This window comes from Nicotiana sylvestris, chromosome 1 (genome assembly GCF_000393655.2).
Source record: "Nicotiana sylvestris chromosome 1, ASM39365v2, whole genome shotgun sequence".
NCBI lineage: Eukaryota > Viridiplantae > Streptophyta > Magnoliopsida > Solanales > Solanaceae > Nicotiana > Nicotiana sylvestris.
This window is the reverse complement of record NC_091057.1, coordinates 185423849-185451444: the sequence shown is the minus strand read 5'-3', so window position 1 is coordinate 185451444 and position 27596 is coordinate 185423849. Positions and strand designations below refer to the sequence as shown.

General features: G+C 35.6%; 4 protein-coding genes across 4 annotated transcripts; 3 read left to right on the top strand and 1 right to left on the bottom strand.

Annotated features, from left to right (window-relative positions):
- Positions 1–878: 878 nt before the first annotated feature.
- On the bottom strand, positions 879–5122 carry LOC138878061 (uncharacterized). The gene is made up of 3 exons (XM_070157718.1): positions 5076–5122; positions 1830–1897; positions 879–1252 (listed from the first exon to the last, which is right to left on the bottom strand). Exons 1-3 carry the CDS (start codon positions 5120–5122, stop codon positions 879–881), a joined length of 489 nt encoding a protein of 162 aa, XP_070013819.1.
- Positions 5123–7334: 2212 nt separating this feature from the next.
- LOC138878056 (uncharacterized) lies at positions 7335–9033 on the top strand. Its single transcript, XM_070157713.1, has 3 exons — positions 7335–7619; positions 7726–8014; positions 8360–9033. Exons 1-3 carry the CDS (start codon positions 7335–7337, stop codon positions 9031–9033), a joined length of 1248 nt encoding a protein of 415 aa, XP_070013814.1.
- Positions 9034–9135: 102 nt separating this feature from the next.
- LOC138878050 (uncharacterized) lies at positions 9136–9633 on the top strand. The gene has a single exon (XM_070157708.1). It carries the CDS (start codon positions 9136–9138, stop codon positions 9631–9633), a length of 498 nt encoding a protein of 165 aa, XP_070013809.1.
- Positions 9634–19365: 9732 nt separating this feature from the next.
- Positions 19366–23112, top strand: LOC104217799 (protein NUCLEAR FUSION DEFECTIVE 4). The gene is made up of 2 exons (XM_009768128.2): positions 19366–20603; positions 22380–23112. The coding sequence occupies exons 1-2, from the start codon at positions 19447–19449 to the stop codon at positions 22852–22854; spliced, it is 1632 nt and encodes a 543-aa protein (XP_009766430.1). The 5' UTR covers positions 19366–19446; the 3' UTR covers positions 22855–23112.
- The last annotated feature ends 4484 nt before the right edge of the window (positions 23113–27596 follow it).

The following is a 27596-nucleotide window of genomic DNA, read 5'->3' as shown; positions in this document are numbered from 1 at the left end:
CTTAGTCCTGCTCAACTTAAAACCATTCGACTCAAGGGCCTATTTCCATACCTCTAGCCTCTCGTTGACGCCGCCTCATGTCTCATCAATCAGAACTATGTCATTAGCAAATAGCATACACCATGGCACCTCCCCTTGAATATGATGAGTCAGTGCGTCCATCACCAGGGAAAATAGGAATGGGCTGAGCGCAGACCCTTGGTGCAACCCCATATCAACCGGAAAGTGCTCTGAGTCGCCCCCGACCGTCCTAACTCTTGTCTTAGCTCTATCATACATATCTTTAATCACCCTAATATAGGAAACCAAACCCCTTTAGCCTCCAAGCAGCTCCATAGAACCTCCCTAGGAACTCTATCGTACGCTTTCTCCAAATCAATAAACACCATGTAGAGGTCCTTCTTCCTATCCCTGTACTGTTCCACCATCCTCCTAATTAGGTGGATAGCTTCTTTGGTAGAACTCCCCAGCATGAACCCAAACTAGTTGTCTAAAATAGACACAGTCCTTCGTACTCTCATTCCTACCCCTTTTTCCCAAATTTTCATGGTATGACTTAGTAATTTGATACCCCTATAATTGTTACAACTTTGGATATCACCTTTGTTCTTGTACAACGGAACCATTATACTCCACCTCTACTCCTTAGGCATCTTATTAGTCTTGAATATAATATTAAAAAACTCAGTCAGCCATTCCAAACCCGCTCTACCCACACACCTCCAAAGTTCAACCGGAATTTCGTCTGGCCCGGTTGCTTTGCCTCTACTCATCTTACGCATTGCCTCCATGACCTCCTCGACCACAATGTGCCTACAAATGCTAACGTCATTGAGCCTGTCGACATTCCTCAATTCACCTAGAACAATAGCCTGATCTCATTCTTCATTTAGAAGTTTACGAAAGTAGGTCTGCCACCTCCTCTTAATCTGGTCATCCTCCATCAAAACTTTGCCGTTCTCATCTTTGATGCACCTCACTTGGTCTAGATCCTGAGCCCTCCTCTCTCTCGCCTTAGCTAGCTGAAATAACTTCTTCTCCCCGCCTTTGTCCCCCAATTCCTCATACAAACGAGCAAAAGCCGTCGTCTTAGCCTCCGTGACTGCCAATTTTGCCTCTTTTCTAGCTACCTTATATCTCTCGTTGTTCGCTCTCCTTTCCTCCTCCCCAGTGCTCCCTACTAATTGTAGGTACGCCGCCTTCTTCGCTTCCACTTTACCTTGGACAACTGCATTCCACCACCAGTAATATACTAAAATTTATTTTCACACAAATTTAAGAGGATATTTTTTAGTTTCAGAAGACGAAAGTTAAATTTAGGGATAAATACATACTTAGAAGCACATTGACCAGTATCATAAGTTCTGCATATATGACGTTATTGTCAAAATTTCTATATATCATATGTGTACTATTACATAAGCTATTCAGCGGATCTAAATTTTCAGTAGCATGATGAGCATATTTTTCTTCAAAATAAACCTATATGCAATGGAAGATCAATTTTAACTTAGTCTATTATATATATGGTGACACTAACATACGTAAGAAATAATGAACTTGACAACAATCATGTATAGTAAAAGACCATTTGGTATTAAAATATTTATATTCTTCTTGGTAGTTATTGTTGGTATCATCTTCTGCTGAATCAAAACTGAAAATATTTTATTTTTACCATGAAACTTAGCAATCACCTTTTTATTTAGTTGATCAACATATTCAATTCTGTTAGCTAAGATAGCCCTTTGATTCTATCATGTAATTTGCACAAATTACGTTTAAATCTAATGATGAAAATATTATCCTTATTAATGCACTACTATTACCATAAGGGTTGATAACCAACTGTTTTAGAAGAATTAAATCATCTTTTATTGGATACTTTTCTTCGTTTCTGACACGAAGCAAAAAGTCACTGAATAATGGATATGTTCTTAATTTTATATTTCTTGTCATTTGAATATTTTTTATTTGAGGTCATAAGTATAATTTTGGCAAGCTAGCTTTTACAGTTTTTGCTTAGGTCAATTTTGAAACAATTAATCATACTTGACAAAAATCGCCCCCAAACTATTACTTTTCCACCAAACGGTTCATCGCGGCACCGCCAAAAATGTCTCATCCCATATTATCACTTTTGCTTTCCTTATAAATTTAGCACTATTGCTCTGATTTGATATATTCGTGACAGATATTTCAGTTATTTGAAGAGGTATATCAGATTTAAAGTGAGTTGACGACCTTATAATAAAATCGTTGCTGGTACAATATTTGTTCTTATTGCTAACAATATCATGCCTCTTGATTTGACATTTGCAAGTAATGCATGACATATTATTTCGATTCCGCCGGAGGCATCTACAAAGGATAATCCCGCTATACCAAAGTCGATTTATTATAATATAGTCTTGAAAGCTTATTCTTGTTCAGGTTTTAGCATTGATTGTGCTTTCTCAAACAGTTTTATGACTTTATTAATATTATAATAATCTTTTTTACTTTGTTATTTTTGTAAATCTCTAACACTCTTTTTATAAAATAAATTTATGTACCCTAACTTGAAAAATAATTTTACTCATATGAGGAATTTTAAAAATAATTTAATTGGATTCTCTTGCTAAATAATTAATTGAAAGTTTTAATTATTTGGTTTTAACCTAAAATAAAATTTATTTTCGGTCGATTTAGATTCTTAATATTAGTTCATCTCATGATTGAATATTTAACCGTGATTATAATTTTATCCACCAAAAACAATATCTTCAAAGAGTAAAAAGATCGATGATATTCCACTTTTAGATCTTTATGTTTACAAAATCATTAGTGGTATTAGCTCTTACCAACCTTTTTCTTTCTTTTCTCACACATTTATATTCTTAAAAAAAATTAATTGTCCTTTAATAATTTGATATATTTTTCTATATTACATGAAAAATTAATAATAAAAAAATATTATTTGATTGTAGCAAAGCTGTTCAGATATAACATAATAATATATTATCGTGAGGATTTGTTTTCTCAATTTCAACGCTTTATTGAGTCCGTTTAGCATTACTTTTTTTTTGGTATTGAATATTATAGAGTGGTAATGTATTACCAATATGGAGGATTTTTATGAAATTGATTTTATTAAACCTTCCTACATATTTTTAATAAGAATTCAATAGACAAGATTGTATAATTTTAAAATATTAATTATTAAAAAATTAACATAAAAGTTATTGTAGTCTAAAAAAAAGTTATTATAGCTATGTACTTTTCCTATGAGTTCTTTTGTTTTATATTTTAGGGCTATTTTGATATATCAATATTATATTCGTGCTTTTATAATAATATAGGCTCTCCTGTTTTTAAATGGATTTGGACAATATAATATGTTTTCAAATTAAATTAGCAATAGAAATTTTTAAGAAGTATATCCTAAAAATAATAGGATTACAAGGCTAATATCTATGCCCAAAAATAATTATACTAATAGGATTCTTAAAGGAAATTATGTAGGATTCTTAACGTGTAGTACTATGTTCTAAAACTAATAGGATTACTGGACTAATGTCTAGAATTCCGTTTATATCCTTTTATTGTGAGTTATTATGCTTAATATTAAAAGGTTATTTTTGTAATGCAACATTTTATTCATGCTTTTATAATATATATATAGAGAGAGATATAGATTAAAGCTAATAAATATAGTCAAAATAAATTAATACATAAAAATTACAATCGAAACATATTTGAGTAAATATTAATTCACATTGAGCTGTACAGAACATTTTTTTTTAATGAATCACACTTTAAGATCTAACAATGATGACAGCTTTAGGTAGTAGTAATCTGAGGTGATGGTTCTAGCTAGCAAAGGTAAGTTGATGTTTTTTAATTTTATTTTTAAAAGAACACTTATTTTGAACTATTTTTAAAAGGCTAATTGTATACGTAGAGTGGACCAGAGAGAGTATCTTAGAGTGCACAATTATATATGTTATCAATTTACAAAGCGCACAATTATATTTGTAATCCATCAAGAACCGTGCTTGAACTTGAATTATTTTGTTTTACCAGGTTCTTTGGCAGTTAGATTATCAATTAACTACTGCAAAAATAACTAAGGAGCACATGGTAGTTCAATTAACACATCGAACAGTACATTTGGAATAATGCTAATGGAATCTAGGGAAATAGCTACATATAGGTACTTTTAATCTTATTATTTGAGCAAATAAATGCTAAACTAATTTATAACAAATTAATAGGGTGAATCTCAGTTGAACTTAATAATCTCTAGATCAAATGGAACGACATTTTGATAAGGTGAGAACATTATAGGAGTGTTAAGTAATATGTGCAATACGGTTTGGTTAACAAAATATATAATATCTTAGAAGTGCAATAAATGCAAGAAATGACAAGAGTTATAGTATAAATGGATGTCACTCAATGATTGTGTGATTGAGCAACTCCACTTTCTGATGATTCAAAAAGGTGTATAGCAGATATGAATGCGGAATCTTCAGATATATGGACAAAGGTTAAACAACATGTGCTTGAGTAAAATCAATAAGACAATTATTTCGTATATTTCTCCCTTCTTACAATGTGTTCTTTTTCTTTAAAAATGGCCACCCCTTCTTATTTACTAACCCTTCCTATTTATAAAGGACATTTTCTAAAAAAATCCTAAAAAGTACAATATAGAGAATATTCAAAAGGCATATTCTTCCTATCTCTTTGTAAATTAAAACTACCGTTACTATCTTATTTCGACTGACCACTCTTGGTCGTCGTCCTTTGTCACGACGATCATCAGTCATTGTGTTATGGTGACCTCGTTTCATGTCTTGCTTATTTGTTGTCGTTGCCAAATTTGGACCCATACAGTTAGTCCCTCCGCTTGTTGAGGTCATGGCTCTGCACGTCCTTGCTAAGCGGACTCGTCTGTTTCCGTTAGAGAATTTGGTTGTGAAATTACGCCGGTTTGGCCAAGGCCGAGAGAGTAACGCGTTCCACGGAACCCTGGCTGGTGTAGTTTATCGAGATGTGACATGACTCCCACGGGCGTCATCATTACGCACCTTCCTGAGACAACATCTGATTGCTTGTCGCTTTGGTTTAGTGCCATTGGCAGCCTTCCGCTTTGATTCTCGCGCCACCCAACCCTATTAATAGGTGAAGGTTTTGTTTTTTGGTTCTTTAGCTCAGTTTTCGTGGTTTTGCTTCTCCTCTTTTCCGTTCAAGCACCGTTCCTCATTTTATATTTTACCAACACACCTTTTATTACCAAGATGCCCAGAATGCACCGAACACATGAAGTAGTTTCCGACGTCACTCCGTTATCCTTGGCCCATCCTTCCGGTGGTGAGGATATGGCGGTTGAGGAGGGCGATAGTTTACCCACTGTAGAGGAGATACTCTCAAGAAACCCTCTGTCCAGGAATGATTTCCACAATGAACCTGCCCCTTCCCCCGTTCCGGTGGTCTCTGAAACTGAGTTGGCTCACATAAATGAACTCCGATTTACGTACAATATTCCTCCTCATGTCAAGATGGTTCCGATTGGGAGGGACCTCGTGGAGGTCCATAGACCGGGATATTGTACTTTCTACGTGTATCCTTTTGTGATCGGTCACACCCTCCGTCTTCTTCCACTGGCGGAGGAATTCTGTCGGTTCTACAAAGTCTTCCCGACACATCTATCTCTATATACATATAAAATCTTTCTAGTGCTGACGAAGTATGAGGAGTTGGCTGGGTGTGAAGTTAGCCTTCATCACCTTTTACATTTATTTTCCTCGAGTTTTCATAGGGTTATAATATAAAGGGGATGACACCCAATGATTATGTGATTGAGCACCTCCTCTTTCTGATGATGCGAAAAGGTGTATAGCAGATACGAATGCGGAATCTTCAGATATATGGACAAAGGTTAAACAACATGTGCTTGAGTAAAATCAATAAAACAATTCTTTCGTATATTTCTCCCTTCTTACAATGTGTTCTTTTTCTTTAAAAATGGTCGCCCCTTCTTATTTACTAACCCTTCCTATTTATAAGGGACATTTTCCCAAAAAATCCTAAAAAGTACAATATAGAGAATATCCAAAAGGCATATTCTTCCTATCTCTTTCTAAATTAAAACTATTGTTACTATCTTATTTCGACTGACTGCTCTTGGTCGTCGTCCTTTGTCACGACTACCATCAGTCGTTGTGTTGTGGTGACCTCGTTCCATGTCTTGCTTATCTTCTGTCGTGGTTGCCAAATTTGGACCCATACACTTATAAGACAAATGACTTATTAAACAAACATCTCTTATCATCCACTTGCCTGTTAAGCATAGCCGGAGCAGGGGCGGGTCCAAATTTTAAGCTTATAGGTTCCTATAATAATCTCAAGTTAATCCACATTATAACTGGACCAACGAACTGGGTTCCAAGATAAATATTCTTATATTTTTAATGAATTTTTTTGTATAAATACAGAGTATATGCAAAAGTTACTGGGTTCACGGGAACTCGTACCATTTGCTCTATATTCGCCTTGAGCCGGATCCAGGATTTGAAGTCTACTTTGTATAATAGCATTCGCCACATGATTTTGCTCTTTCCCTTTGGTCATAGTACAAACTTCTCTAGAAAGAATATACGATATATGCATGGTTCCAGAGAATATGCCTCAAGACCATTTTCGTCCTTTCACTTGCTAATAACATGGATCTTTTATTGCTTTTTGTTTCTTTGTTTGAATAATTCCAGAGAATAGTCCTGCACAAACAAACCGACCATTGTTTGGCTTCTTTTTCTTTTTCTTTGTTTCTTTTTTTCTTCATAGAGCAAAACGAAACATGCCTTTCTTTCTCGAAATTGTGTGCGCGCGTGCGCTGACTTAAAAAAATGGGGATATAAAATCCCATTGTCATACAGCTTTGAACAAGTACCCTAGTTCCCTTATATGTCGTTTTCAAGGAGAAAATTAGACAACAAAATTGTAAAGTTTAAATAGGTTTATGAGTTCTTAATAACTACTCCCTTCAGTTCACAATAAGTGTCCAATTTACTTTTAGCACGCTTATTAAGAAAAAATATTAAATACTATACAAAAATACCTAGTATGGTATTGTATGTTGTTGGAGGAAGTCCAACAATAGGAGCCATGGAAAGGTATATTGCTTCAGTATGGAACTTTGTGGCTAAACCTAAGGTTTATTTTCATAATGATAGTTTTTTTGTAGTTCGTTTCAATTCGATTGAGGATAGGGATGTAGTTCGTTTCAATTCGATTGAGTTCTGTATTTATGGCCTCACATGCTGAATAATAAGCCTATCATTGTCAAAATGTGGTCGGCTGATTTTGATTTCAATAAAGAGGTTCTCCAAACTATACCAATATCGGTGAAATATCCCAATTTGCCTTTGAATTGCTGGGGAAAGAGGTCACTTAGTAGGATCAGCAGTGGATTGGGAATACCTCTCTATGCGGATGCTTGTACTACTCAAGTAGATAGGATCTCATATGCAAGGGTGTTGGTTGAAATGGATGTGACTAAGGAGCTTCCTAGATCTATTAAAGTGACTGATCCTAATGGAAAAGAGTTTATGCAGGAAATAACATATGTTTGGGTACCTGACTTTTGTACTAAATGTAGAACAGAGTGGTCCAAAGGTGAAGGCTAAGAATGTAAAATAGAAGCAGGAATGGCAACCTAAGGTGGCATCCAAAGTGCAGGAACCAGTTAAGGAGCAATTGCAGTCGAAAGAGACTACAAATGAAAAGAATGCTAATACTAGTATATCAATGGCTAGTACTAGTGCAGGAGGTGAAAGAGGAAATGAGGAGCAAAGGTGGAAGACTGTTATAGGAAAATCAGCAGCTAGAAGTAGAGAAAGACAACCAGCTGATGTAGTAAATGTCATCAATGGATTTAATCTACTTGCAGAGTCAAAACTACAACTAGCTATGCCAAGACAGATAGAGGGAGGAACAGGTAGACATCAAGGTGATACTGGGCAGGAAGGTACTCTACAACCCTTTTTATACCTGTATGAAGTTAGGGACTTGGAACATAAGGGGATTAAATAAACTCCCTAAACAAAAAAAAGGTAAAGTGGTTCATTTGTAGTAACAAAGTAAGCATGATAGCATCTAGAACATAAAATAAAAAATGAGAAGGCTGAACAAGTTATAAGGAAAATTAAACCTGGATGGGCATATTTAGACAATTATGAGTATAATAGCAAAGGAAAAATATGGTTGTTATGGGACACAAATGAAATAGAGTGCAAAGAGGTGAGTAGCACTGCTCAGACTATCCACACTATAATATATACTAGGAGATTGGATATGAGATTTACATTTACAGCTGTATATGGATTGCATAGTATTGAAGACAGAAGAAGTATGTGGAGTGAACTAACTAGGTTGAACTCAATACAACAAGGGCCATGGTTGATAATGGGGGATTACAATGCTACTAGATCAGCTGAAGATAGACCAATTGATAATCCTGTGCAAGAACTGGAGGTAAGAAACTTCAATGATTTTATTGAAGATACTGGATTGACAGAAATGAAGACTAGTGGAAGGAACTTTACATGGACAAATGGCCATACTTATAGCAAAATTGATAGAGCCTTGATCAATGTTGATTGGATGCTGGTAATGCCACAACTAGAGGTTTGGATTATGGATCCTCACTGTTCTGATCATTTACCATTGAGTATAGCACTGGAGGAGAATGAAGATTTTAGCTCCAAGCCTTTTAAATTTCTAAATCACCTAGCAGAGCATGATGATTTTATAAAGATAGTTAATGAAGCATGGGAGAGGCCACAGGAACAACACAATTTGAGGTGTATTTGGCAGAAACTAAAAAGAGTAAAGCAAGCTATGAAGAGTTTAAACAAAAATGAATACAATACTGTTGGTACTAGGATCAAGGTATGTAGACAAAAATTGACTGTTATGCAAGAGCAAATGAGAGATACTGGGCAAGATGAAACCTTAGTAGCTGAAGAGAAAGAAATGAAAAAATAACTGGTGAAATGGCTAAGAGTGGAGGAAAGCATTATGAGACAGAAATCAAGAATAAAATGGCTGAAGCTAGGTGATGCCAACACAACATACTTCTTTGCAAATATGGAAAACAGATGCAGCCAAAACAAGATTATAAGGCTAATAAAAGCTAATGAGAGCATAGTGCAAACAAGGGAGGACATTGAGGAGGAGGTGACAGGGTTTTATCAACAGCTATTAAGCTCATCAGCAAGTGAGTTGCCTACTATTAATCCAGCTATTGTGAGAGATGGTCTCATGATAAATAGACAGCAACAACTTCAACTGATTGCAGAGATCACAAAGGAGGAGATTCATCAGGTTCTGAAAGGTATCAATGATAACAAAGCCCCAGGGTGTGATGGATTTAATGCTTTATTTTTCAAAAAGGATTGGCCTGTAGTAGGAGATACAATCACATATGTAGTCATGGAATTTTTTGCAAGCTCAAATATGTATCAGCTTATTAACTGTACAACTGTAACCCTTGTTACTAAGGTGAAAAGTCCTTCTAAAATTATTGAATACATGCCAATATCATGTTGCACAATTCTTTACAAGATTATATCATACAAGGAGTGATGAATGGACTAGTGGATAAGATCCAGTCTGCATTTGTTCCTGGTAGACTGATAAGTGACAATATAATACTTAGTCATGAGTTAGTGAAAGGTTATGGCAGGAAAGGTATTTCTCCCAGATGCATGTTGAAGATAGACATGAAGAAGGCATATGATTCAGTGGAGTGGATTTATCTAGAGCAAGTGTTGACACACCTGCAACTGCCAGGGAGATTTGTGCAATGGATTATGAGATGTGTTACAATAGTATCCTACTCCATTATGATTAATGGGCAGCCTACAAAGCCATTTTATGCTAAAAAGGGATTGAGACAGGGAGATCCCCTATCTCCCTACCTATTTGTACTGGTTATGGAGTATTTGACAAGATTGTTGAAGACTCTTAAAAAGGATCCTAACTTTAACTATCATCCTAAATGTGGCAAACTAAACATAGTGCAATTGAGCTTTGCTGATGACCTATTACTATTCTGTAGAGGTGATGCCATATCTGTTCAGCTACTATTTCAGTGCTTTCAACAATTCTCAAAGGCATCAGGGCTAGAGGCAAATGCTGATAAAAGTTCCATATTCTTTGTTGGAGTGCATGATGATCAACAACAGAGGATATTACAAGACTTGGGATTTGTCAAGGAAAATCTACCAGTTAGGTACTTGGGGGTACATCTAAGCTCTAAGAGGTTATCATTGATACAGTGACAGCCTCTACTTGAGAAGATGCTAGGGAGAATCCAATCCTGCACATCAAAATTCCTGTCTTATGCAGGGAGAATTCAACTAATCAAGAGTGTGTTATTCTCTATTCAAGTATACTGGTCTCAGGTGTTTGTGTTACCAAAGAAACTTATTCAACTCATTGAAAGAGTATGCAGAACATTCCTTTGGACTGGGGGGGGGGAGAGGAGTAGAAGTATCAAGGAAAATATTAGTATCATGGGATAACTTATGCAAACCTAAAGCAGTTGGTGGTCTTAATCTGCTAGCTATAGAGGAATGGAATAAGGCAGCCATATGTAACCCCCTTTAGAACATGTGCAAGAAGAAGGACAGGTTATGGGTGCAATGGATATATGTGTATTATAAGAAGCAGAATACATTGTGGGATACTGCACCAAAACAAGCCTCTTGGATAGTGCAGAAGATACTTAAAGCCAAACAATACTTTGAGGAAGCTGGCTATATAGAAGAGGATGTAGAGGAGATGAAAAACTTTTCTATCAAGAATATGTATGGAAAACTGATGGGTGAATTTGATAGAGTGCCATGGAGGAAAATGGTGCACGACAGTGTTGGAGTACCAAAATGGAACTTCATAATCTACCTAGCTGCACATAGAAGATTAATGACAAAAGACAGGTTGAGGGGTCTGGGCTATGTGGAGGATGTAACATGTTCTTTATGTAACAGTGAGGAGGAAACAGTTGATCATCTGTTTTTCAAAAGTACCTATGCATCAAGAATATGGACAGCAATGCTGCAATGGAAAGGAATTCAGAGACAACCAATGATGTGGGCAAATGAGCTTGAATAAGCAGGGAAATACTACAGAGGGGGGAGCACAACAGCTAAGCTATATAAACTTGTGTTGGTAGGAACACTGTATTACATATGGCAAGAGAGGAATGACAGGATTTTCAAAAAAGTTCAACGATGAGAAGTCACTCTAAGCAAAGCAATTACGCAGGATGTGCATGGGAGAGGAGAAAGTAAACACAGGATACAAAGAAGATTACGGGAACTCAACTACTATCCTAATATGTAAGGTTCATTTATAGGTAGTAGTTAGATTAATATGTTCTTGTAATTGTAGTTGATGAAGGCAGAAGTGGAGCTAAAATCTGGGATGTATGTCCAGATTAAGCTCGAGTATAGTATGTACATATTTGTTGAGAAATGAAAATTTTAATTACAAAAAACAAACGTGCTTAAGATATGAAATATATGAGATTGAGAAAAAGAACAAAAGGCAAAGAGAAGCTTTTTACGAAATGTTCAAGACTAAAGAGAAATGGAAAGACAAGTTGGATAATAACACTTTCTTCAAATTGACTAGAAATACATTAATTCTTGATAAATCAATCTATTGCTCGTCCGAAGTCAACAGTTCATTGGATGATACGTCCACGGTTTGCAAGGAGATATATATATATATATATATATATATATGTGGATGTCAATGCAACAAGTGTATAATATGAGTAGTTGCTTTTGTTGTAACAGATGGGAGATGCCGTACAACTTGACAAGAAACCATTTCAAGTTACTTCTAAACCAATATAAACTGTTTTAAACCACAATTGCACCATAATTGTTCATTTGTTTGGCTGCTACTTCACGTACATTAATTAGGCAGTCTTTTATGACCTCATTTTCAAGTTGTTAGGAGTAAGGCCTAAATCCTAATCTATGAGATTTGGCTGCAATTTATGGGAAACATTTTCCTTCTTGTTAAAGGTGGTTATCCGTAAAACGGTACAGTTAAATTTGTTATATGATTTATAGAGCGAACTAATTTGATTCAAAAAAGATAAATAAATTAGATTAAAAATAAGACTTAGCAGTTAAAATCGAAAGAAACAATGAGCTTGACTCCGGGGACAGAAATGAGAATAATATAAAGAGCAAGTAAATTTATTTGATTTAGCTTGAGAATGGAATGTAGCATAGGTTTTGCCAAGGGTCTCGTGTCTTACAATGGCTGTTAGTCTATTATTTATAACTATACCTAGGGAAACAAGATCGTAGGATCAAGCCCTTCTTAAATGACAAATGCAAATATTTTCTGCAACGGTTGCCTATTTAATGCCAGGGAATATTCTTCGTTGAATGTTATCGATGACAAACATTTGATTTTGTTCACGTTGATCATGCTCCCTTCGGGGTCAGCCAATGTCACTTGCAGCTATTGTTCCCGGTACTGATTATTGTATACTCCTTCCGTTCCAGTTTAAGTAAATCTATTTCTTTTTTGGTCCGTTCTAAAAAGAATGATCCCTTTCTAAATTTGGAAACAATTTAGCTTAGACTTCCAATTCTACCCTTAATGAGAAGCTTTTATAACCACTCAAATACTCTGGGCCCCTTTTGACTTATTTAGGACCACAAATTCCAAAAGTATTCATTTTTTCTTAAACTTTGTGCTTAGTCAAACAGGTTTACATAAATTGAAACAGATACTTTCTATCTGTCTTCGATTCCATGTGTCATGTTTCCATTCGATCATTTAATATAAACCAATTTTACCTGTATAAAAGGTACTTAATTATTTTTTTTCTCTTTTTATTGCCCTACTTCCAATAAGTGAGAGAATTATGCGCGAGCCATAATTGGAAAATCTTCAAGTTCCACATGTTATTTGTAATTATGAACAACCTCAAGTTAAATATTACTCAAGTTTTCATTTTTATGGTTTATTTATCGTGCGTGATGATTAATTTGACAATTGACATAAGAAGAATAAGGTTGACGTGAAGATTGTGTGATGCTCTTACCATGTGGAGTTCATGCAGACGAGATGATAGAGCTGCATTTTTATATTGCGTGGCACAAATTTTGTGCCTAATTATCTCTTTGATTCTTGATTTGGAAAGTTTGGAGAAGATGCTCTTTGCTAGGTTTTGGTTCTATTTGATACTATTGTGGTCCTTCTGAATAGTGAAGAGCCGGAGACATGAATTTAGAGTCCATTATTTAAACGGTCGCTCAACTATTTGAAGTTATCAAGTAAAGTCATATTTCTTTTGTTTGTAACAAAAAATTACTTGACTATTCATATAACATTCAGAAGGTCACTAACTAGAATTTCTCAAAATTTCGGTGGCCAAATACATATTTCACCCTCTAAATATCACCATTGACAGTGTAGGAAATCTAGTTGAGTGATCTTCTGAGTGCTATAGAAATAGTTAAATGAATTTTCTGTTATAAACAAAAGAAACATGACTTTTACTATATAATTTTAAGGCGAAATGGCTTCCTGGCCACTTAAACTTGTACCGGATTTTAAAGCCGATATACAAACTTACATTGTTCCCATTTGAACACTCAAACTCATGTATCCGGTAATTAATAAACTTATTTGACCGTTGACCATGCATATGTGGCAGTGACAGAGATGATGTGGACAAAGTGTGTGCAAGTCACGAAAATTACGCGCGTGACTGCAATAGTTTTGATTTAAAAAATCTAAAACCAGAAAAAAAAAAAAAAAAGTCAGACCCACTTCCCCCATCCTCGCAAAATTCCCTTCACCCCTGTGTTCTTTCCAATCCTAAACCCTTTCCATTTCCAAGTATTAATTCCCAGAGCTTCATCAACCTCCTCAACATCCCCGTATCCCATCTTCTCACATATTCTCTCCGTCGTCTTATCAAACGGCGCCGCCACATTCACCGCCGTTTTAGCAGAAGCTTCAATAAACAAACATCCATTACTCTTCACGAATTCCTCGCCTTCCTCTGCACTAACAGTCCTAATATTTTTTCCGGCATCACACTCACTTATTCCCCACCACTATTACTGTCGTGTCGCGTTGTTATAGTATATCTTCAAGCCAACTCGACAGCCGCTCGAAAGTGTGCCTTTTAGTCACATCGTAAACAAGCAAAGCTCCTTCTGCATCTTTGTAATATGCCCTCGTAACCAAAAGGTGTAGAAGGAAAGCAATTTCAAATTAGCGAAGCTCCTGCGACGTTTCTGTAAACAAGAGAAGCTCCTTCTAAAAGGTGTAGAAGGAATAATGAAAGAAACAAAATAAGAAGGAAGTTTGATAAGTTAATTATAAAAAATAGGACCCCTATTGACACATGTAAAATAATAAATGGCTTTAGTATTTGACGTGTTCTTTTTGTCAGGCAACTGAGCTATACGCTCTAAAGAAGGGGTTTATTTATAATCAACTAGTTGAGTTGAGGTGCTAAAATTGGGAAAGTCAAAAGTTTATATATCGGCTTTAAAATCCAGTACAAGTTTAAGTGGTCAGGAGATCATTTAGCCTAATTTTAAATAGTTGAATGATCTTGTATATTAAAAAAGTATTAGAATATTATACATCGGATTCAAATAAGTACGGCGAAATGATTTCCTGGCCACTTAAACTTGACGGAATTTTAAAAGTCGATACATAAACGTATAACTTTCCCATTTGAACACTCGAACTTATTTTTTCCATAACTAATAAACATATTTGATCATTGACCATGCCCATGTGGCGTCAGTTGGTCCTAATCAGCAGCTCGCGTGAGGAACACGACGCACAAGAGCGTGAAAACCCCCCTTCCCAACGCCCAACAGTACAAAATGGGTTGTGTTTAATTGTGTTCTTATTTATTCCTTCTAAAATACCCCCTTCCTCCATTTTTAAAAATCTGAAGCTCCATTTTTATTTTATTTTTTCATTTTTTCAGACCGTGAAAATGGTGGAAAGTTGTATATTTTATCATTGTAGAGTTGAAGCTAAGTTTTGTATCACTTGGACCAAACGAAGCTCGATCAAAACAGCATTACCAGATAATAATACTTGGAGGTGTGCAATCCCGGTCATAAGCTTTTCTTCCACTAAAAATCTCTAGCAGCACGATCCCAAAGTTATAAACATCAGTTGTCACATCTCCGTTAAGATCCTTCTCATTAGGTGTAAGCAATCCAAAATCAGCAATACAAACTCCTCAATCAACGTCCAAGAGAATGTTCGAACTCTTCACATCACAGTGCACAATAGAAGGAGAAACTTCCTTGTGAAAGTACTCGAGCCCCTTTGCAGCCTGCATCGCAATCTTTAGCCTAAGATTCCAGCTGAGACGAGAAAGACCGTCGTGGAGGTGGTCGTGAAGTGTTCCGTGAGGCATGAGTTCGTAAACATCCGAACAAGAGCTATTCTGGCAAAGAGAGCAAGGAGTACATACCGTGTCTGCATTTTCAGTACAAGAACTAGAAGGGAAGAATCCTTTAGAATAATTCACCCCACAAGATGAACAAATCTTTAGATCTTTCCTAACACATAGATTTATCAAATCAGGCTCATTCAAAAGGCTTGCATTAAAGAGGGGACTAGGGTTAGGGTTTTCGCGCCCTTGATGTGTAAGACATCCATTGGTCATTTGCCGACTGGATGGACACGTATGTGTATGTGTAATACACGCGCACATGGTCTCTTGTCAGATGTGTTTATTAATTATAAAAAAAACGAGTTCGAGTGTTCAAATGGGAAAATAAAAAGTTTATGTATCGGCTTTAAAAAACCCAACAAATTTAAATGGTCAAGAAGCCATTTCGCCAATAAGTAACTTAAAATAACTTTTGAACCTCCCTCGCCATCACGTTAAAAATTTTCAGTTGACATTCCCGATTTACCCCCTTTTTTCCCATGCTTTCCGTTGGTCAACAATCAACCAATAAATACTCTATACTTCTTCACCGTTTGTACAGACTTGACGGAGTTTTTGTTGCTTCTTTCTTATTTGCGCAACATATTTTTTCGACCAAGGGGTTCAATAATTAAATCCCCTTTCTTTCACCTACCTACACTAACAGAAATTATTGAGGTAAAGTAAGATTGCTGATTACATTGTGAACAGTAAGTACTAAGTTGATCATGTTTTATGAATGGTGGGAGTAAATAAACAGGGTATCGCAATGGGTAACTGGTTCCCCGTTAATTTGTTTTTTTATACACTCAATATTATTTGACAAAATACCTTATCACTCTCCTAATTAGTTACCGCCTTAAACTATTCGTGGTCTTAATTACCCTCCTCAACTAGGCCTTTTGAGAGTCATTACTCCCCTGAATGCTGATGTGACAAATTGTGTAGGTGCACTCGCCTACCACATGGATTTTTCTGTATATGTGGCATTTTTTTGAAAAATAAAATATATTTTTACCTTTTTAAGTATGTTACTTTTTTAGATAATTTTTTTTGAATAAAATTTATAATAAACTTTGGATAGAACTACATTATTTAGGCTAAATTATTTTTGTTTGGCTAAAAATAATAAAGTTTAGTTAATCTTTTTTTGAATTTGATCTGAAAATAAATATTTATACAATTGAATAAATATTCAAGGCATCTAAAAAGTTATAAAAATACATGATTTGAAATTAATTATTTTGGCTATAATTTTATATATAGCCCTAAATTATGGTGCTCTAAATAAATATATATATATATATATATATATATATATATATATATATATATATATTAGACCCGAAAGACACAAGGAACACTGTATTTTTTCCGGTCTAGGTTACAACCATTCTTATGAAATAAAAGGGTTAAGCAGTCATCATCTAAAATATATACCTCCGAGTCCCGTATGTTTTTCCTTTTCAGAAAATGGACCACATGGAAGGAATAATCAAATGCTCGAGATCTCATACTTCAAAGCTCTAACACTTGGTGGACTGTATTTATGGAAGGCAAAGAAAACTAGAAAAATCAGAATTCAAGTCAAGCCTAAGGTCTACCCAACAAATCGAAAGTTAAGAGCAAAGTTACGAGCCAAAAACGCAAGCCTAATTCAAAAATCTATGAAGAATACACTCGTGGATGTAAATTTCAAAATCTTACAAATATTTAGGTTATAGGCAATATATAAATCATGGGTTGCAAGATATACCCTTGAATTTTTTACGAATCTGTTGTAAAGAAAACAGTTACGAAAGAGTTATAGATGATACTTAAATACATGTAAACTATTATATAAGTCGAAAGATAGAATGATACAAAACTTTCCTCAAAGCTGTTCAAAGAAATATGTGTGTTCCCATTTCTTCTTTCGTATGTTTACACCATGATGAAGTTGAGATGTCTTCTTCATTAAGTGTCATTCATAAAATGGCTCTCTTTTATAATTCGTGCTTATTCAAAAAAAGTCACAGAGCATTGAAGCATTTTCAATGCAAAGCTAAAGGGTGAAACAAAAACCCAAACATTAAAATAGGCAAAAAATAAAGTCGAAATTTATATATCAAACTTTGCAAACATAAGGCAAAGATTTGTCTTTTCAAACCCCGAAACGAGACAGGGATAAACCAACCGATTATTGACGAAAGGAACATAAGCGGTGGAGTTATCTTCTGAATCTCTAAGTTCTACACTCTTTTTTTCTTCGTTCGATTTTTGTCCCTATTGGGTTTTTCTGACAAGGTTTTTAATGAGGCACAGACAATGATGAAAAGGTTAAAATCTTCACTTCCCGGTCACATCATAGTAAGTAACCGAAAAGTGGGGGGACTATCTGTATTAGTAAAAATTAGACTCATCATGTGGGATTATTAAATCGCGACACGTGTCAGCAAAGTTTGAAGAAAAGTGAAGAATGACATGTAAAGATGATATGTGAAACACCCTCGGGACCGACCATACTCGTACCGTGTCTGTTAGCCTCGGAACTGATCATCATAAAATAGCCCGGATCAGGTGCAGGAGAATATCTCATAATTACAAATGAGGAAGGAATCAATTAATCCCAGATTATATGGGATTTACCATCATTACACCATCAGTTACAAATCAATTATTAACAAATGCAATAAATGATTGTAACGGTCAGAACAAGGCAATCAATTACAAGATTGACTTAACAGGCACGAGATTGACTCAATAGGCACGAGATTGACTCAACAGGCACGAGATTGACACATTAGTTACGGAATTAACACATCAGTTTCGGAATTAACTCATCAGTTACGGAATTCCAGCATTTACTCAACTGTTACAAGTCTTCTAAAAGTAATGGATGGATTGAATAAATGCTCATAATGGACCCATAATTCAAGGAAACTAGTTACTTAGATTTAGCCCTATAAATAGACATACTTTTACCACTATCAGGGAATCTAATTTTCTTCTCTACAATTCTATACATGGTAATTTATAGCATATTGCTCTCAAGTTAGCCATAGTTCGTCCCTTCAAGCTTTGTTTGGCTCATTATCCTATCAAGAATCATTCAATAAGAATTATTTCTTCTTTGCTTTATTTTTATTATATTATCAGTCATTGAATTTATTTCTCACTTCTCTATCACGTTGTATTAACAAAATTTTATATCTATCGGATTGAATCGGTTGCTTGTGGCCCGTCATATAAAATTATTGCTTTGACCTTGAAAACTATTTTTTTGTGTTAAACAATGGATTATTTGCTTCTGTCCGAACTAAATTGAGAAATGGAATAATTACACTTGGAAGTAAGAAATTCTCCGTTATAATTTAAATATATATATATTATAGCAAGCAATATTATTATTAATGCTTATCATCAAAACTTACATATAATTTACTTTATAGGTAATTTAATTGTAATATTCTAACTGTCAATATATATTAATCAAAACTCATATTAGGCAATTTCGGTTGTTCGAACTGCATTCATTTTGTAGTAGAGCAACGTCTAATTTTGTACACACATATTTTATCTATGTTGATATTGTCACCATTTGGATTTATTATGACTTTATGATCTACTAAAACAAAAGCACACTAGTTTGTCTCTGGCAACCTTTTTGTTTTTTAAAAACTCAAATAAAAAAAAGAAAAATTACTTAAAAATCATTTTCCAATTGCAAAAAATGGGATGAGGCAACTTGTACGTGTCTTCGCAGAAACAACTCTAATCAACATAACAACTACATATTTTAGTAATTAAAAATTAGCCACTTGATCAGGATAATAAAAGTCTTTTTTTTTCTCTATATAATAAATCATATCTTATGCACCCTCAGAATCAGAAAATACAAACCAAAGTCTTTGTCTCCTAAATCTTTTTCACTTTATTCAGCTTTCATTTATTCAGTTCTTTGTATTTTAATGACTTTCCAATATTCTTATAATTCGCCGGTCGGAAAATGGCTCGGCTTCGTCGCCGCCGTTTGGGTACAAGCCATTTCCGGCAATAACTACACATTTTCCAACTATTCCGACGCTTTAAAGTCTCTAATGGCCCTAACTCAGCTCCAACTAAACAACCTCTCCGTTGCTAAAGACGTCGGAAAAGCGTTCGGAATTCTTGCCGGACTTGCCTCTGACCGACTTTCTACTCCCGTTATTCTACTCATTGGTTCAATCGAAGGCTTCATCGGTTATGGCGTTCAATGGCTTGTCGTTAGCGGCACAATTAAGCCACTTCCGTACTGGGTCATGTGTATATTTTTGTGCATGGGAGGTAACAGTACTACATGGATGAACACCGCCATTTTAGTGACGTGTATTCGTAATTTTCGAAAAAATAGAGGACCTGTAACGGGAATTTTGAAAGGTTACGTGGGTTTAAGCACCGCTATATTCACCGATATTTGTTCGGCGCTTTTCGCTAGTGACCCTTCAACTTTTCTTCTCTTGCTCGCTGTAGTCCCTTTCGCCGTTTGTCTAACGGCGATTGTATTTCTCCGTGAAATTCCGCCTTCCTCAACTCCCGCTGAAGAGAAAGAAGAAGTTAAATATTTCGGTGTCATTAACGTCATTGCCGTTATCATAGCGGTTTATTTGTTAGTTTTTGACATTTCAGGGACTCATGGAAAAGTTTTTTCACAAATATTTGCAGCTATACTCCTAATCCTTTTAGCTTCTCCTTTGTTCATTCCGGTTCATTTAATGGTGAAGAACTTTATCCGGTCCAATTCAGAAAATTTTGATGTTGAAGGCAATGAAAATGAATTTGTAGAGCCATTACTGGTGAAAAAGGAGGTTGTTGTAGTGAAGGAGGAAAATGCGGCGGAAATGGAGAAAAGGGTACCTGTTATTGGAGAAGATCACACGATATTTGAGGCGATGAGGACACTGGATTTCTGGATTTTGTTTGTTTCGTTTCTTTGTGGAGTTGGAACTGGTTTGGCTGTGATGAATAATTTGGGGCAAATGGGATTAGCTTTGGGATATACTGATGTTTCCATTTTCGTCTCCCTCACTAGCATTTGGGGATTTTTCGGTCGCATTCTTTCCGGCTCTGTTTCTGAATACTTTATCAAGTAAGTTTACTCTTACTATAATTATACTGGTTACTTGATCTCTACTTTTACTTTACAGCTTTATTTAGTAGTAATACATGTTTCTTTAATTTTACTCCTGCTCCTGATTTAATTCAGGCAATATTTCTGCATATATCTATTTGTGTTAATATTGAATAGTCTAAAGTTTGTATGATAGGAGGCGCAGTTAGGATTTCAAGGTTATGGGTTCAGGATTCTAATCGTTTTAAGTTATTAGATTCTAAATTAGTAATTTACACGTATTCAATTGATTTTTTAAGACAAATACAAAGTTCGAACCAAAGCTGCTGGATTCGACCGAACCTGCTCCCGACACTCTAGCTCCGTCCCGGGATATATAAGTTCAAGATAACTTATCTTTTTTCTTTTTCTAAAGTAATTTATGTTAAACTTAGAAGCTGAGTTTGGTTGGAAGATATTTGAGTGGAAGGAAAAGGAAGAAGAAAAGTACGGTCACTGTAATTGAGCGCACCTACTACCATTCCCTTTTAATTTTGTTCTTTTTTTCTAAGCTAAACCTAGTGGGCCCTGCAGCTAGTGGTAGGTATGGTTATCAAAGCAGTAACAATTTCGTATTTTTATAAATTATGAACATCCGTTACATAAACTGACATGAGATTACTAGTAATTCCTAAAATTAGTCGAGGTACGAGGTACATATAAATTGATTCTGGTGGGAGTACTTAGGAAGGTTTATCAAAGTAACCAGATTGGTGAAAATTCTTGTTTACAGTAGGATTGGTTAAATAAGGAATCATAGTATTGGATACATAGAATGAGGGCTTTTCTTGTTGTGGACTAGTACTAGTACTAGTAATTAAAGAAGGTGGGACATAGATAGAATGATATTTTATGTGCATTGAAAATTTCTCTGCATAAAAGTTCAAAAAGTCCTTTTCTTTGTGAGGTACTCCTTGCTTTATGAAAGATCTACTTCTAAAAGACTTCCTATCTTAATGTTTTCAACTAGATCTCAGAAAGATTAGAAAATACATTAAAATCTAGCGGAAAGGTGTGGACAATGTCTGTCTTTTATTTTCTTCCTTACGATTTATGACCAATAGTTGGCTTTTAAGAAAAAACTTCCTAAAGTTGGAAAAGGGTACACTTTTCCCCAACTTGGCATGTCTAAAGTCTAAACAAATGCTTATAATTTTCAAATCATTTCCCCCCTTGAAAGTGACAATTAGTTAAAGATTTACGTGTAACATAAAATAAATAAAAAAGACAGTCTGGTGCACTAAGCGTCCGCTATGCACGAGGGTTGAACCACAAGAGTTTATTGTACGCAGCCTTACTCTGCATTTCTGCAAGAAGCTGTTTCTACGGCTTGAACTCATTACCTCCTGATCATATGATAGAAACTTTACCTGTTACACCAAGGCTCCCCTCTACCAACAACTTTACGTGTAACATAAACATTATAAATAGTTTGAAGAATAAAAAAAGTTCTTGGCATGTTTACGAACTATGAAAGCAGCAGGGAATCTTGCTCAACCAATACTTACCCCCTGCAATTTGGACTCATTAACATTGATTAGTGTCTATTATTTCTAGGAGATTCAACAATTTATACATATAATTTTCTTTTAAACCTTATTTGCATGGTATAAGTTTTCATCAAAGAGTATTCAATTGAACACCGCCCCTACAAGAATGTACCTTAATTTGGGTTTGTACCATTTTATGGAGTTTCAGTTCCTGTATATCATCTATGATTTGTACCTTTAATAATCTTAATTTCTTTGTTTACAGGAAAGCTGCAATGCCAAGGCCAATATGGAATGCAGCATCACAGATTGTAATGGCTGTAGGATACATCTTAATGGCAATGGCTATGCCAGGATCACTCTACATTGGCTCTATCGTCGTTGGAATTTGCTATGGAGTTCGTCTTGCTGTCACTGTTCCTACTGCTTCTGAACTCTTTGGTCTCAAATATTACGGTCTCATCTATAATGTCCTAATACTCAACCTTCCACTTGGTTCATTTCTCTTCTCTGGTTTGCTCGCGGGTCTGTTATATGATGCTGAGGCTACAAAAACAGCTGGTGGTGGCAACACTTGTGTTGGCGCTCACTGCTACAGGCTAGTATTCATAGTTATGTCTATAGCTTGCATCGTTGGATTCGGATTAGATATTCTGCTAACGATCAGAACCAAGAACTTATATGCTAAGATTTATGCAAACAGGAAAACAAAGAAGAGTACTACTGCTGTATTATCTTGATGAATGAATGTTGATTCTCTTTGGGTAGTATTTGTTGTGAGGTAAGTTGGGAGGATTGATAGGAAATGTTTTTCCTAATGATATCTTTTCACTTGCTTGTGCAATAGTGGAATTCATATTTGTGTTTGATTAGTGGGAATTCGTTATTTGTATTGAGTAATTTTGAATTCTTTGTACGATTTTAAGCCTGTAAAACTATTTTAGTGGTATTTTTACCATGTTAATACGAAAAACATGAAGTCCCGTTTAATTGGTACACACTTGGACTATGATGCATGGATTGTAATAATCTTTGTTCCATTAAAAATTTACCTATCGATTTTAAAATTATCTCAAAATAAAAAGAATTTCAATAGCAGTAAGACTAGTTCTTCTGGACGACAAAGCAGCCACTGCTTTCATCATTGAGTTTGGACTTGCTATTCTATACTTGGCCTAACCAATCCTTCTTTTTAAATAATTTTGCATGTTGGGATATAAAATTAGAAGTGGATAATCAACGACAATCCACAAGAAAATGTAATGAATGCGCAGCGGAATTCAGAAATTTCAAGGAGTAAGTCCAATAGTGAATAATGTTTTTAAAGGCGGGGCGTTAGGCGAGGCGTTTTACTTCTGACGAGGCGAGATGTAAGCCCTGAGACATAGGACGTAAGTCCCACGAATCTTTAAATTTTACTAATTTCAAGAATTTTAAGATAATATAAAATAAAAAATAATTATAAAAATTATATTAAAAAACACAAAATTATAACAAATAATCTATTTAAAATATTTATAAATTATAATTCAACTATGAATAATACAAAAAGTATGACTTATATCATAATATGCAAATTAGTTGCAACATCATTACAACTCAAACATCAAAAGTAATGTATTCGATACGAAATCTTATATGTATCTCTTAAGGAGTAATAATACATGAAATAACCTAAATACAATTAGTAAAAGAAACAAAGAAAAAGCTAAATTAAAACTTCAAAGTTACATTCTTCATATGTATTCATGCTTTCACATTTCAGCTTACAATATACCAAAGTTACAGTTGTGTACCTGGTATTGTCAATACAAGAAGAAGAAGGTCAGCAAAGTAGTATGTAACACAGCAACATACAGCAGCAGAAAGCCCAACACAGTAGCTTCAACACCTCAATCCAGAAATCCCAGCAACACGGAGAAAACTAGTAAAAATGGAGAAGAAAAATAGTCCGAAAATCTCTCTTTGTTTTTTCTTTCTAGCTTTGAACTCTCTATGGTGTTTTTCCGCTCTCAATATTTCAGAAAATTTGGTTCTATCTTTTTTACTCTCTCCAAAATGAATTCTGTCCCTGTATATCCTATGTATCTAGAGTGTATATCGAGTGTATACTTCTCACTCCGCCCCCTCTTTTTTTCTTCTCTCTATCTAGTTTTTCCTCTCTTTTTTTCCACCCTTCTTCCTAAATTTTCTCTTCTATTTATAGCAAAATTTTCGAAATTTTCAGATTTGTTTTTTATTATTTTATTATTTTTTTAATTAAAAGAAATCCCACTTACAAATTGCTTTTATTTTTTTAGAAAAAGAAATCCCACCTTTATTTACTTTTATTTTTAAAATTCCAACTTTAATTACTTTATCTTATTTAAAATCCCACTTTTTATTTTTTTAAAAGAGAATCTCACTTTATTTAACTTTTCTTTAAAAAAACAAACCACTATCTTTTCTTTTTCTTTTAAAAATGCTACTTTCAATTACTTTAAATTTTTTAAATTTTCAGATACCTTTATATTTATTTTTTAATTCCAACCTTCTTTTACTTTTTAATTTTTTAAAAATTTCCACAAAACTTTTTATTTTTTTAAATTTTCTACATTCTTTTAATTTTTGTTTAAAAGAGAATTCCTCCTATAGTTGGTGTGGATGCTAGGAGGAAGCTTCCTCCTTTGATGTCACCCATGACATCAAGAGGAGGTAGTTTGATGTCACCAATGACATCAAGAGGAGGTCTTTACCTCTATAAATAGATGCACTCCTTCACTTGTAGAAATCATCCCAAAATAATACAATACATTGTAGTGAGTAGAGAGTTAAGAGAGAAATTCTCTTAAGTGTAATTGGGAAATCTCCCCTTCCTTTGTTAATATTAAAAGGGCAATTGTTCTCTGGTGGACGTAGGATTATTTTGATCCGAACCACGTTAAATCTTGTGTTCTTTCTTTTACGTTTCCGCTAACAATTGGTATCAGAGCGACAGGATTCTTTAACGATCCAAGGAGAAAGAACAAGCAAATATGAGTTCCATGAAGTTTGAAATTGATAGATTCAATGGACGCAACAACTTCAATATCTGGAAGATCCAGATGATGGCGTTACTGCGGAGGGAAGGTTCAATCCATGCTATTGACGGAAAGTATCCTACGGATATATCAGCTCCCGACAAGGAGAAGATTGAAGGGGATGCATTGAGTGCAATCCAACTATCCCTTGCACCTAACGTGCTTTGTGAAGTGAGTACGGGTACCGAAGAGACGGCCAAACAGTTATGGGAAAAGCTAGAAGGGCTATACCAAGACCGATCAGTGACAACAAGGATGTTGTTACAACGGCGTCTTCACACATTTAAGATGGGGTCAGGTACTTCGTTACAAGATCATTTAGATGCGTTCAATAAACTTGTCATGGACTTACAGATTGCAGGAATTAAAAAGGGAGGAGGAGACGCTTGCATGTGCTTTGCTATTTTCATTGACTTCAGGATATCGTGATATTGAGAATTCAATGATGTATAGCAAGGAGCCTATCAAGCTTGAGCAAGTGCGGCAGGCACTTAACTCTAGTGATGTGCGGAGGCACATTGAAGGAGATAGAGATGACCAGGCAAGTGGGCTCTTTGTGAGAGGCCGGACTAGCCAACAGGGAAAGAGCAAATCAAAGCACAGATCAAAGTCTCGTGTGAACAAGAAGAATACAGAGTGTTGGGGTTGTGGCAAGAAGGGGCACTTTGAACGAGACTGCCCAATGTCAAAGTCCAAGGAAAAGGCGAGTGCATCCACAGTTGAACAGGTACATGATTTTGATAATGATTATGTACTAACAACATCGTGTAATAATAATAGTAGTTATGGAAACAAATGGGTGTTAGACTCTGCTTGCACTCTGCATATGACGTTCCGAAAAGACTGGTTTAGCAGCTATGAGAAAAGTGGAGGAACCGTAGTAATGGGCAATAATGCAACTTGTGCAATAGTTGGCATTGGCTCAGTTCGGGTTCGCTGCCATGATGGAGTCGTGAGGACTATTACACAAGTCCGTCATGTTCCTGATCTGAAGAAGAATTTGATCTCCCTGAGTACTCTGGATGAACAAGGCTACAGGTACATGAGCGAAGCAGGAACTATAAAGGTGACTAAAGGTTCTTTAGTCATGCTGAAAGGCAAGCTGGAGAACGGCCTTTACACATTGGCCGGAAGCACCATTGTTGGCTCTGCAAATGCATCTACAGTGCAGTTATCTAATGATGACAAGGCAAGACTATGGCACATGAGACTGGGTCATATGAGCGCACGTGGACTGGAGATGTTGAGCAATCGTAAACTTTTGGAAGGTGAGAAGATCAGCACGCTTGACTTCTGTGAGCACTGCGTTCTAGGGAAGCAGAAGAAGGTCAGCTTCAGCACTGGCAAACACAAGACAAGAGGAGTGCTAGACTACATCCATTCAGATTTATGGGGTCCTTCTAAACTTCCATCGAAGGGCGGAAAGAGGTATCTTCTCATTTTTATTGATGATTTCTCACGAAAGGTTTGGGTGTATTTTTTGAAGGCAAAAAGTGATGCTTTTGAAGCATTTAAAGAGTGGAAGATTTTGGTTGAAAATCAAATGGAGCGGAAAATCAAGTATCTTCGCACAGACAATGGCTTGGAGTTTTGCAATGAAGAGTTTAATGAATTCTGCAAGGTTCATGGGATCTCAAGACATAGGACTGTCAGGCATACCCCACAGCAGAATGGAGTTGCCGAGAGAATGAACAGAACTCTTCTTGAAAAGGCTCGTTGTATGCTCCTACAAGCCAAAATGTCCAAAGTATTTTGGGCTGAAGCAGTTCACACTGCTGCTCATATTGTCAATCGATCTCCAGCATCGGCAATTGACTTTAAGACTCCGAATGAGGTATGGTCAGGTGAACCCTCTAACTATTCATACTTACGAGTATTTGGGTGTCCAGCTTATTATCACGTTAATGAAGGAAAGCTTGAACCAAGGGCTAAGAAGGCCATATTCGTAGGGTATGTGGATGGAGTAAAAGGGTACAAACTTTGGTGTTTGTCTTTACTCAAATTTATAGTTAGTAGAGATGTCACCTTCGATGAATCCTCTATACTTGATCCCCGTAAAGTTTCCGTGGAGTTTTCAGGAAACAAGAACAACGAGCAGGTGGAGCTTCTGGTGGAGCTTGCCAAGGAAAAGGATCAAGAGACTCAGGTTAAAGATGAGTCAGAAGATGTAGGCGTTGAAGAACTTGCTGTCAATGAACCATACACAATTGCGAAGGGGAGGGAGAAGAGGCAGACACGAGAACCGGAACGCCTTATAAATCAAGCAAACTTGATTGCATATGCGTTCGTAGCTGCACAAGAAGAGATTAAAGATCTGGAGCCCTCCTCGTATATTGAAGCAACTTCTTGCAAGGATGCCGCACAATGGCGGTTAGCCATGACTGAAGAGATGGAGTCTCTTCACAAGAATCAGACATGGGTCT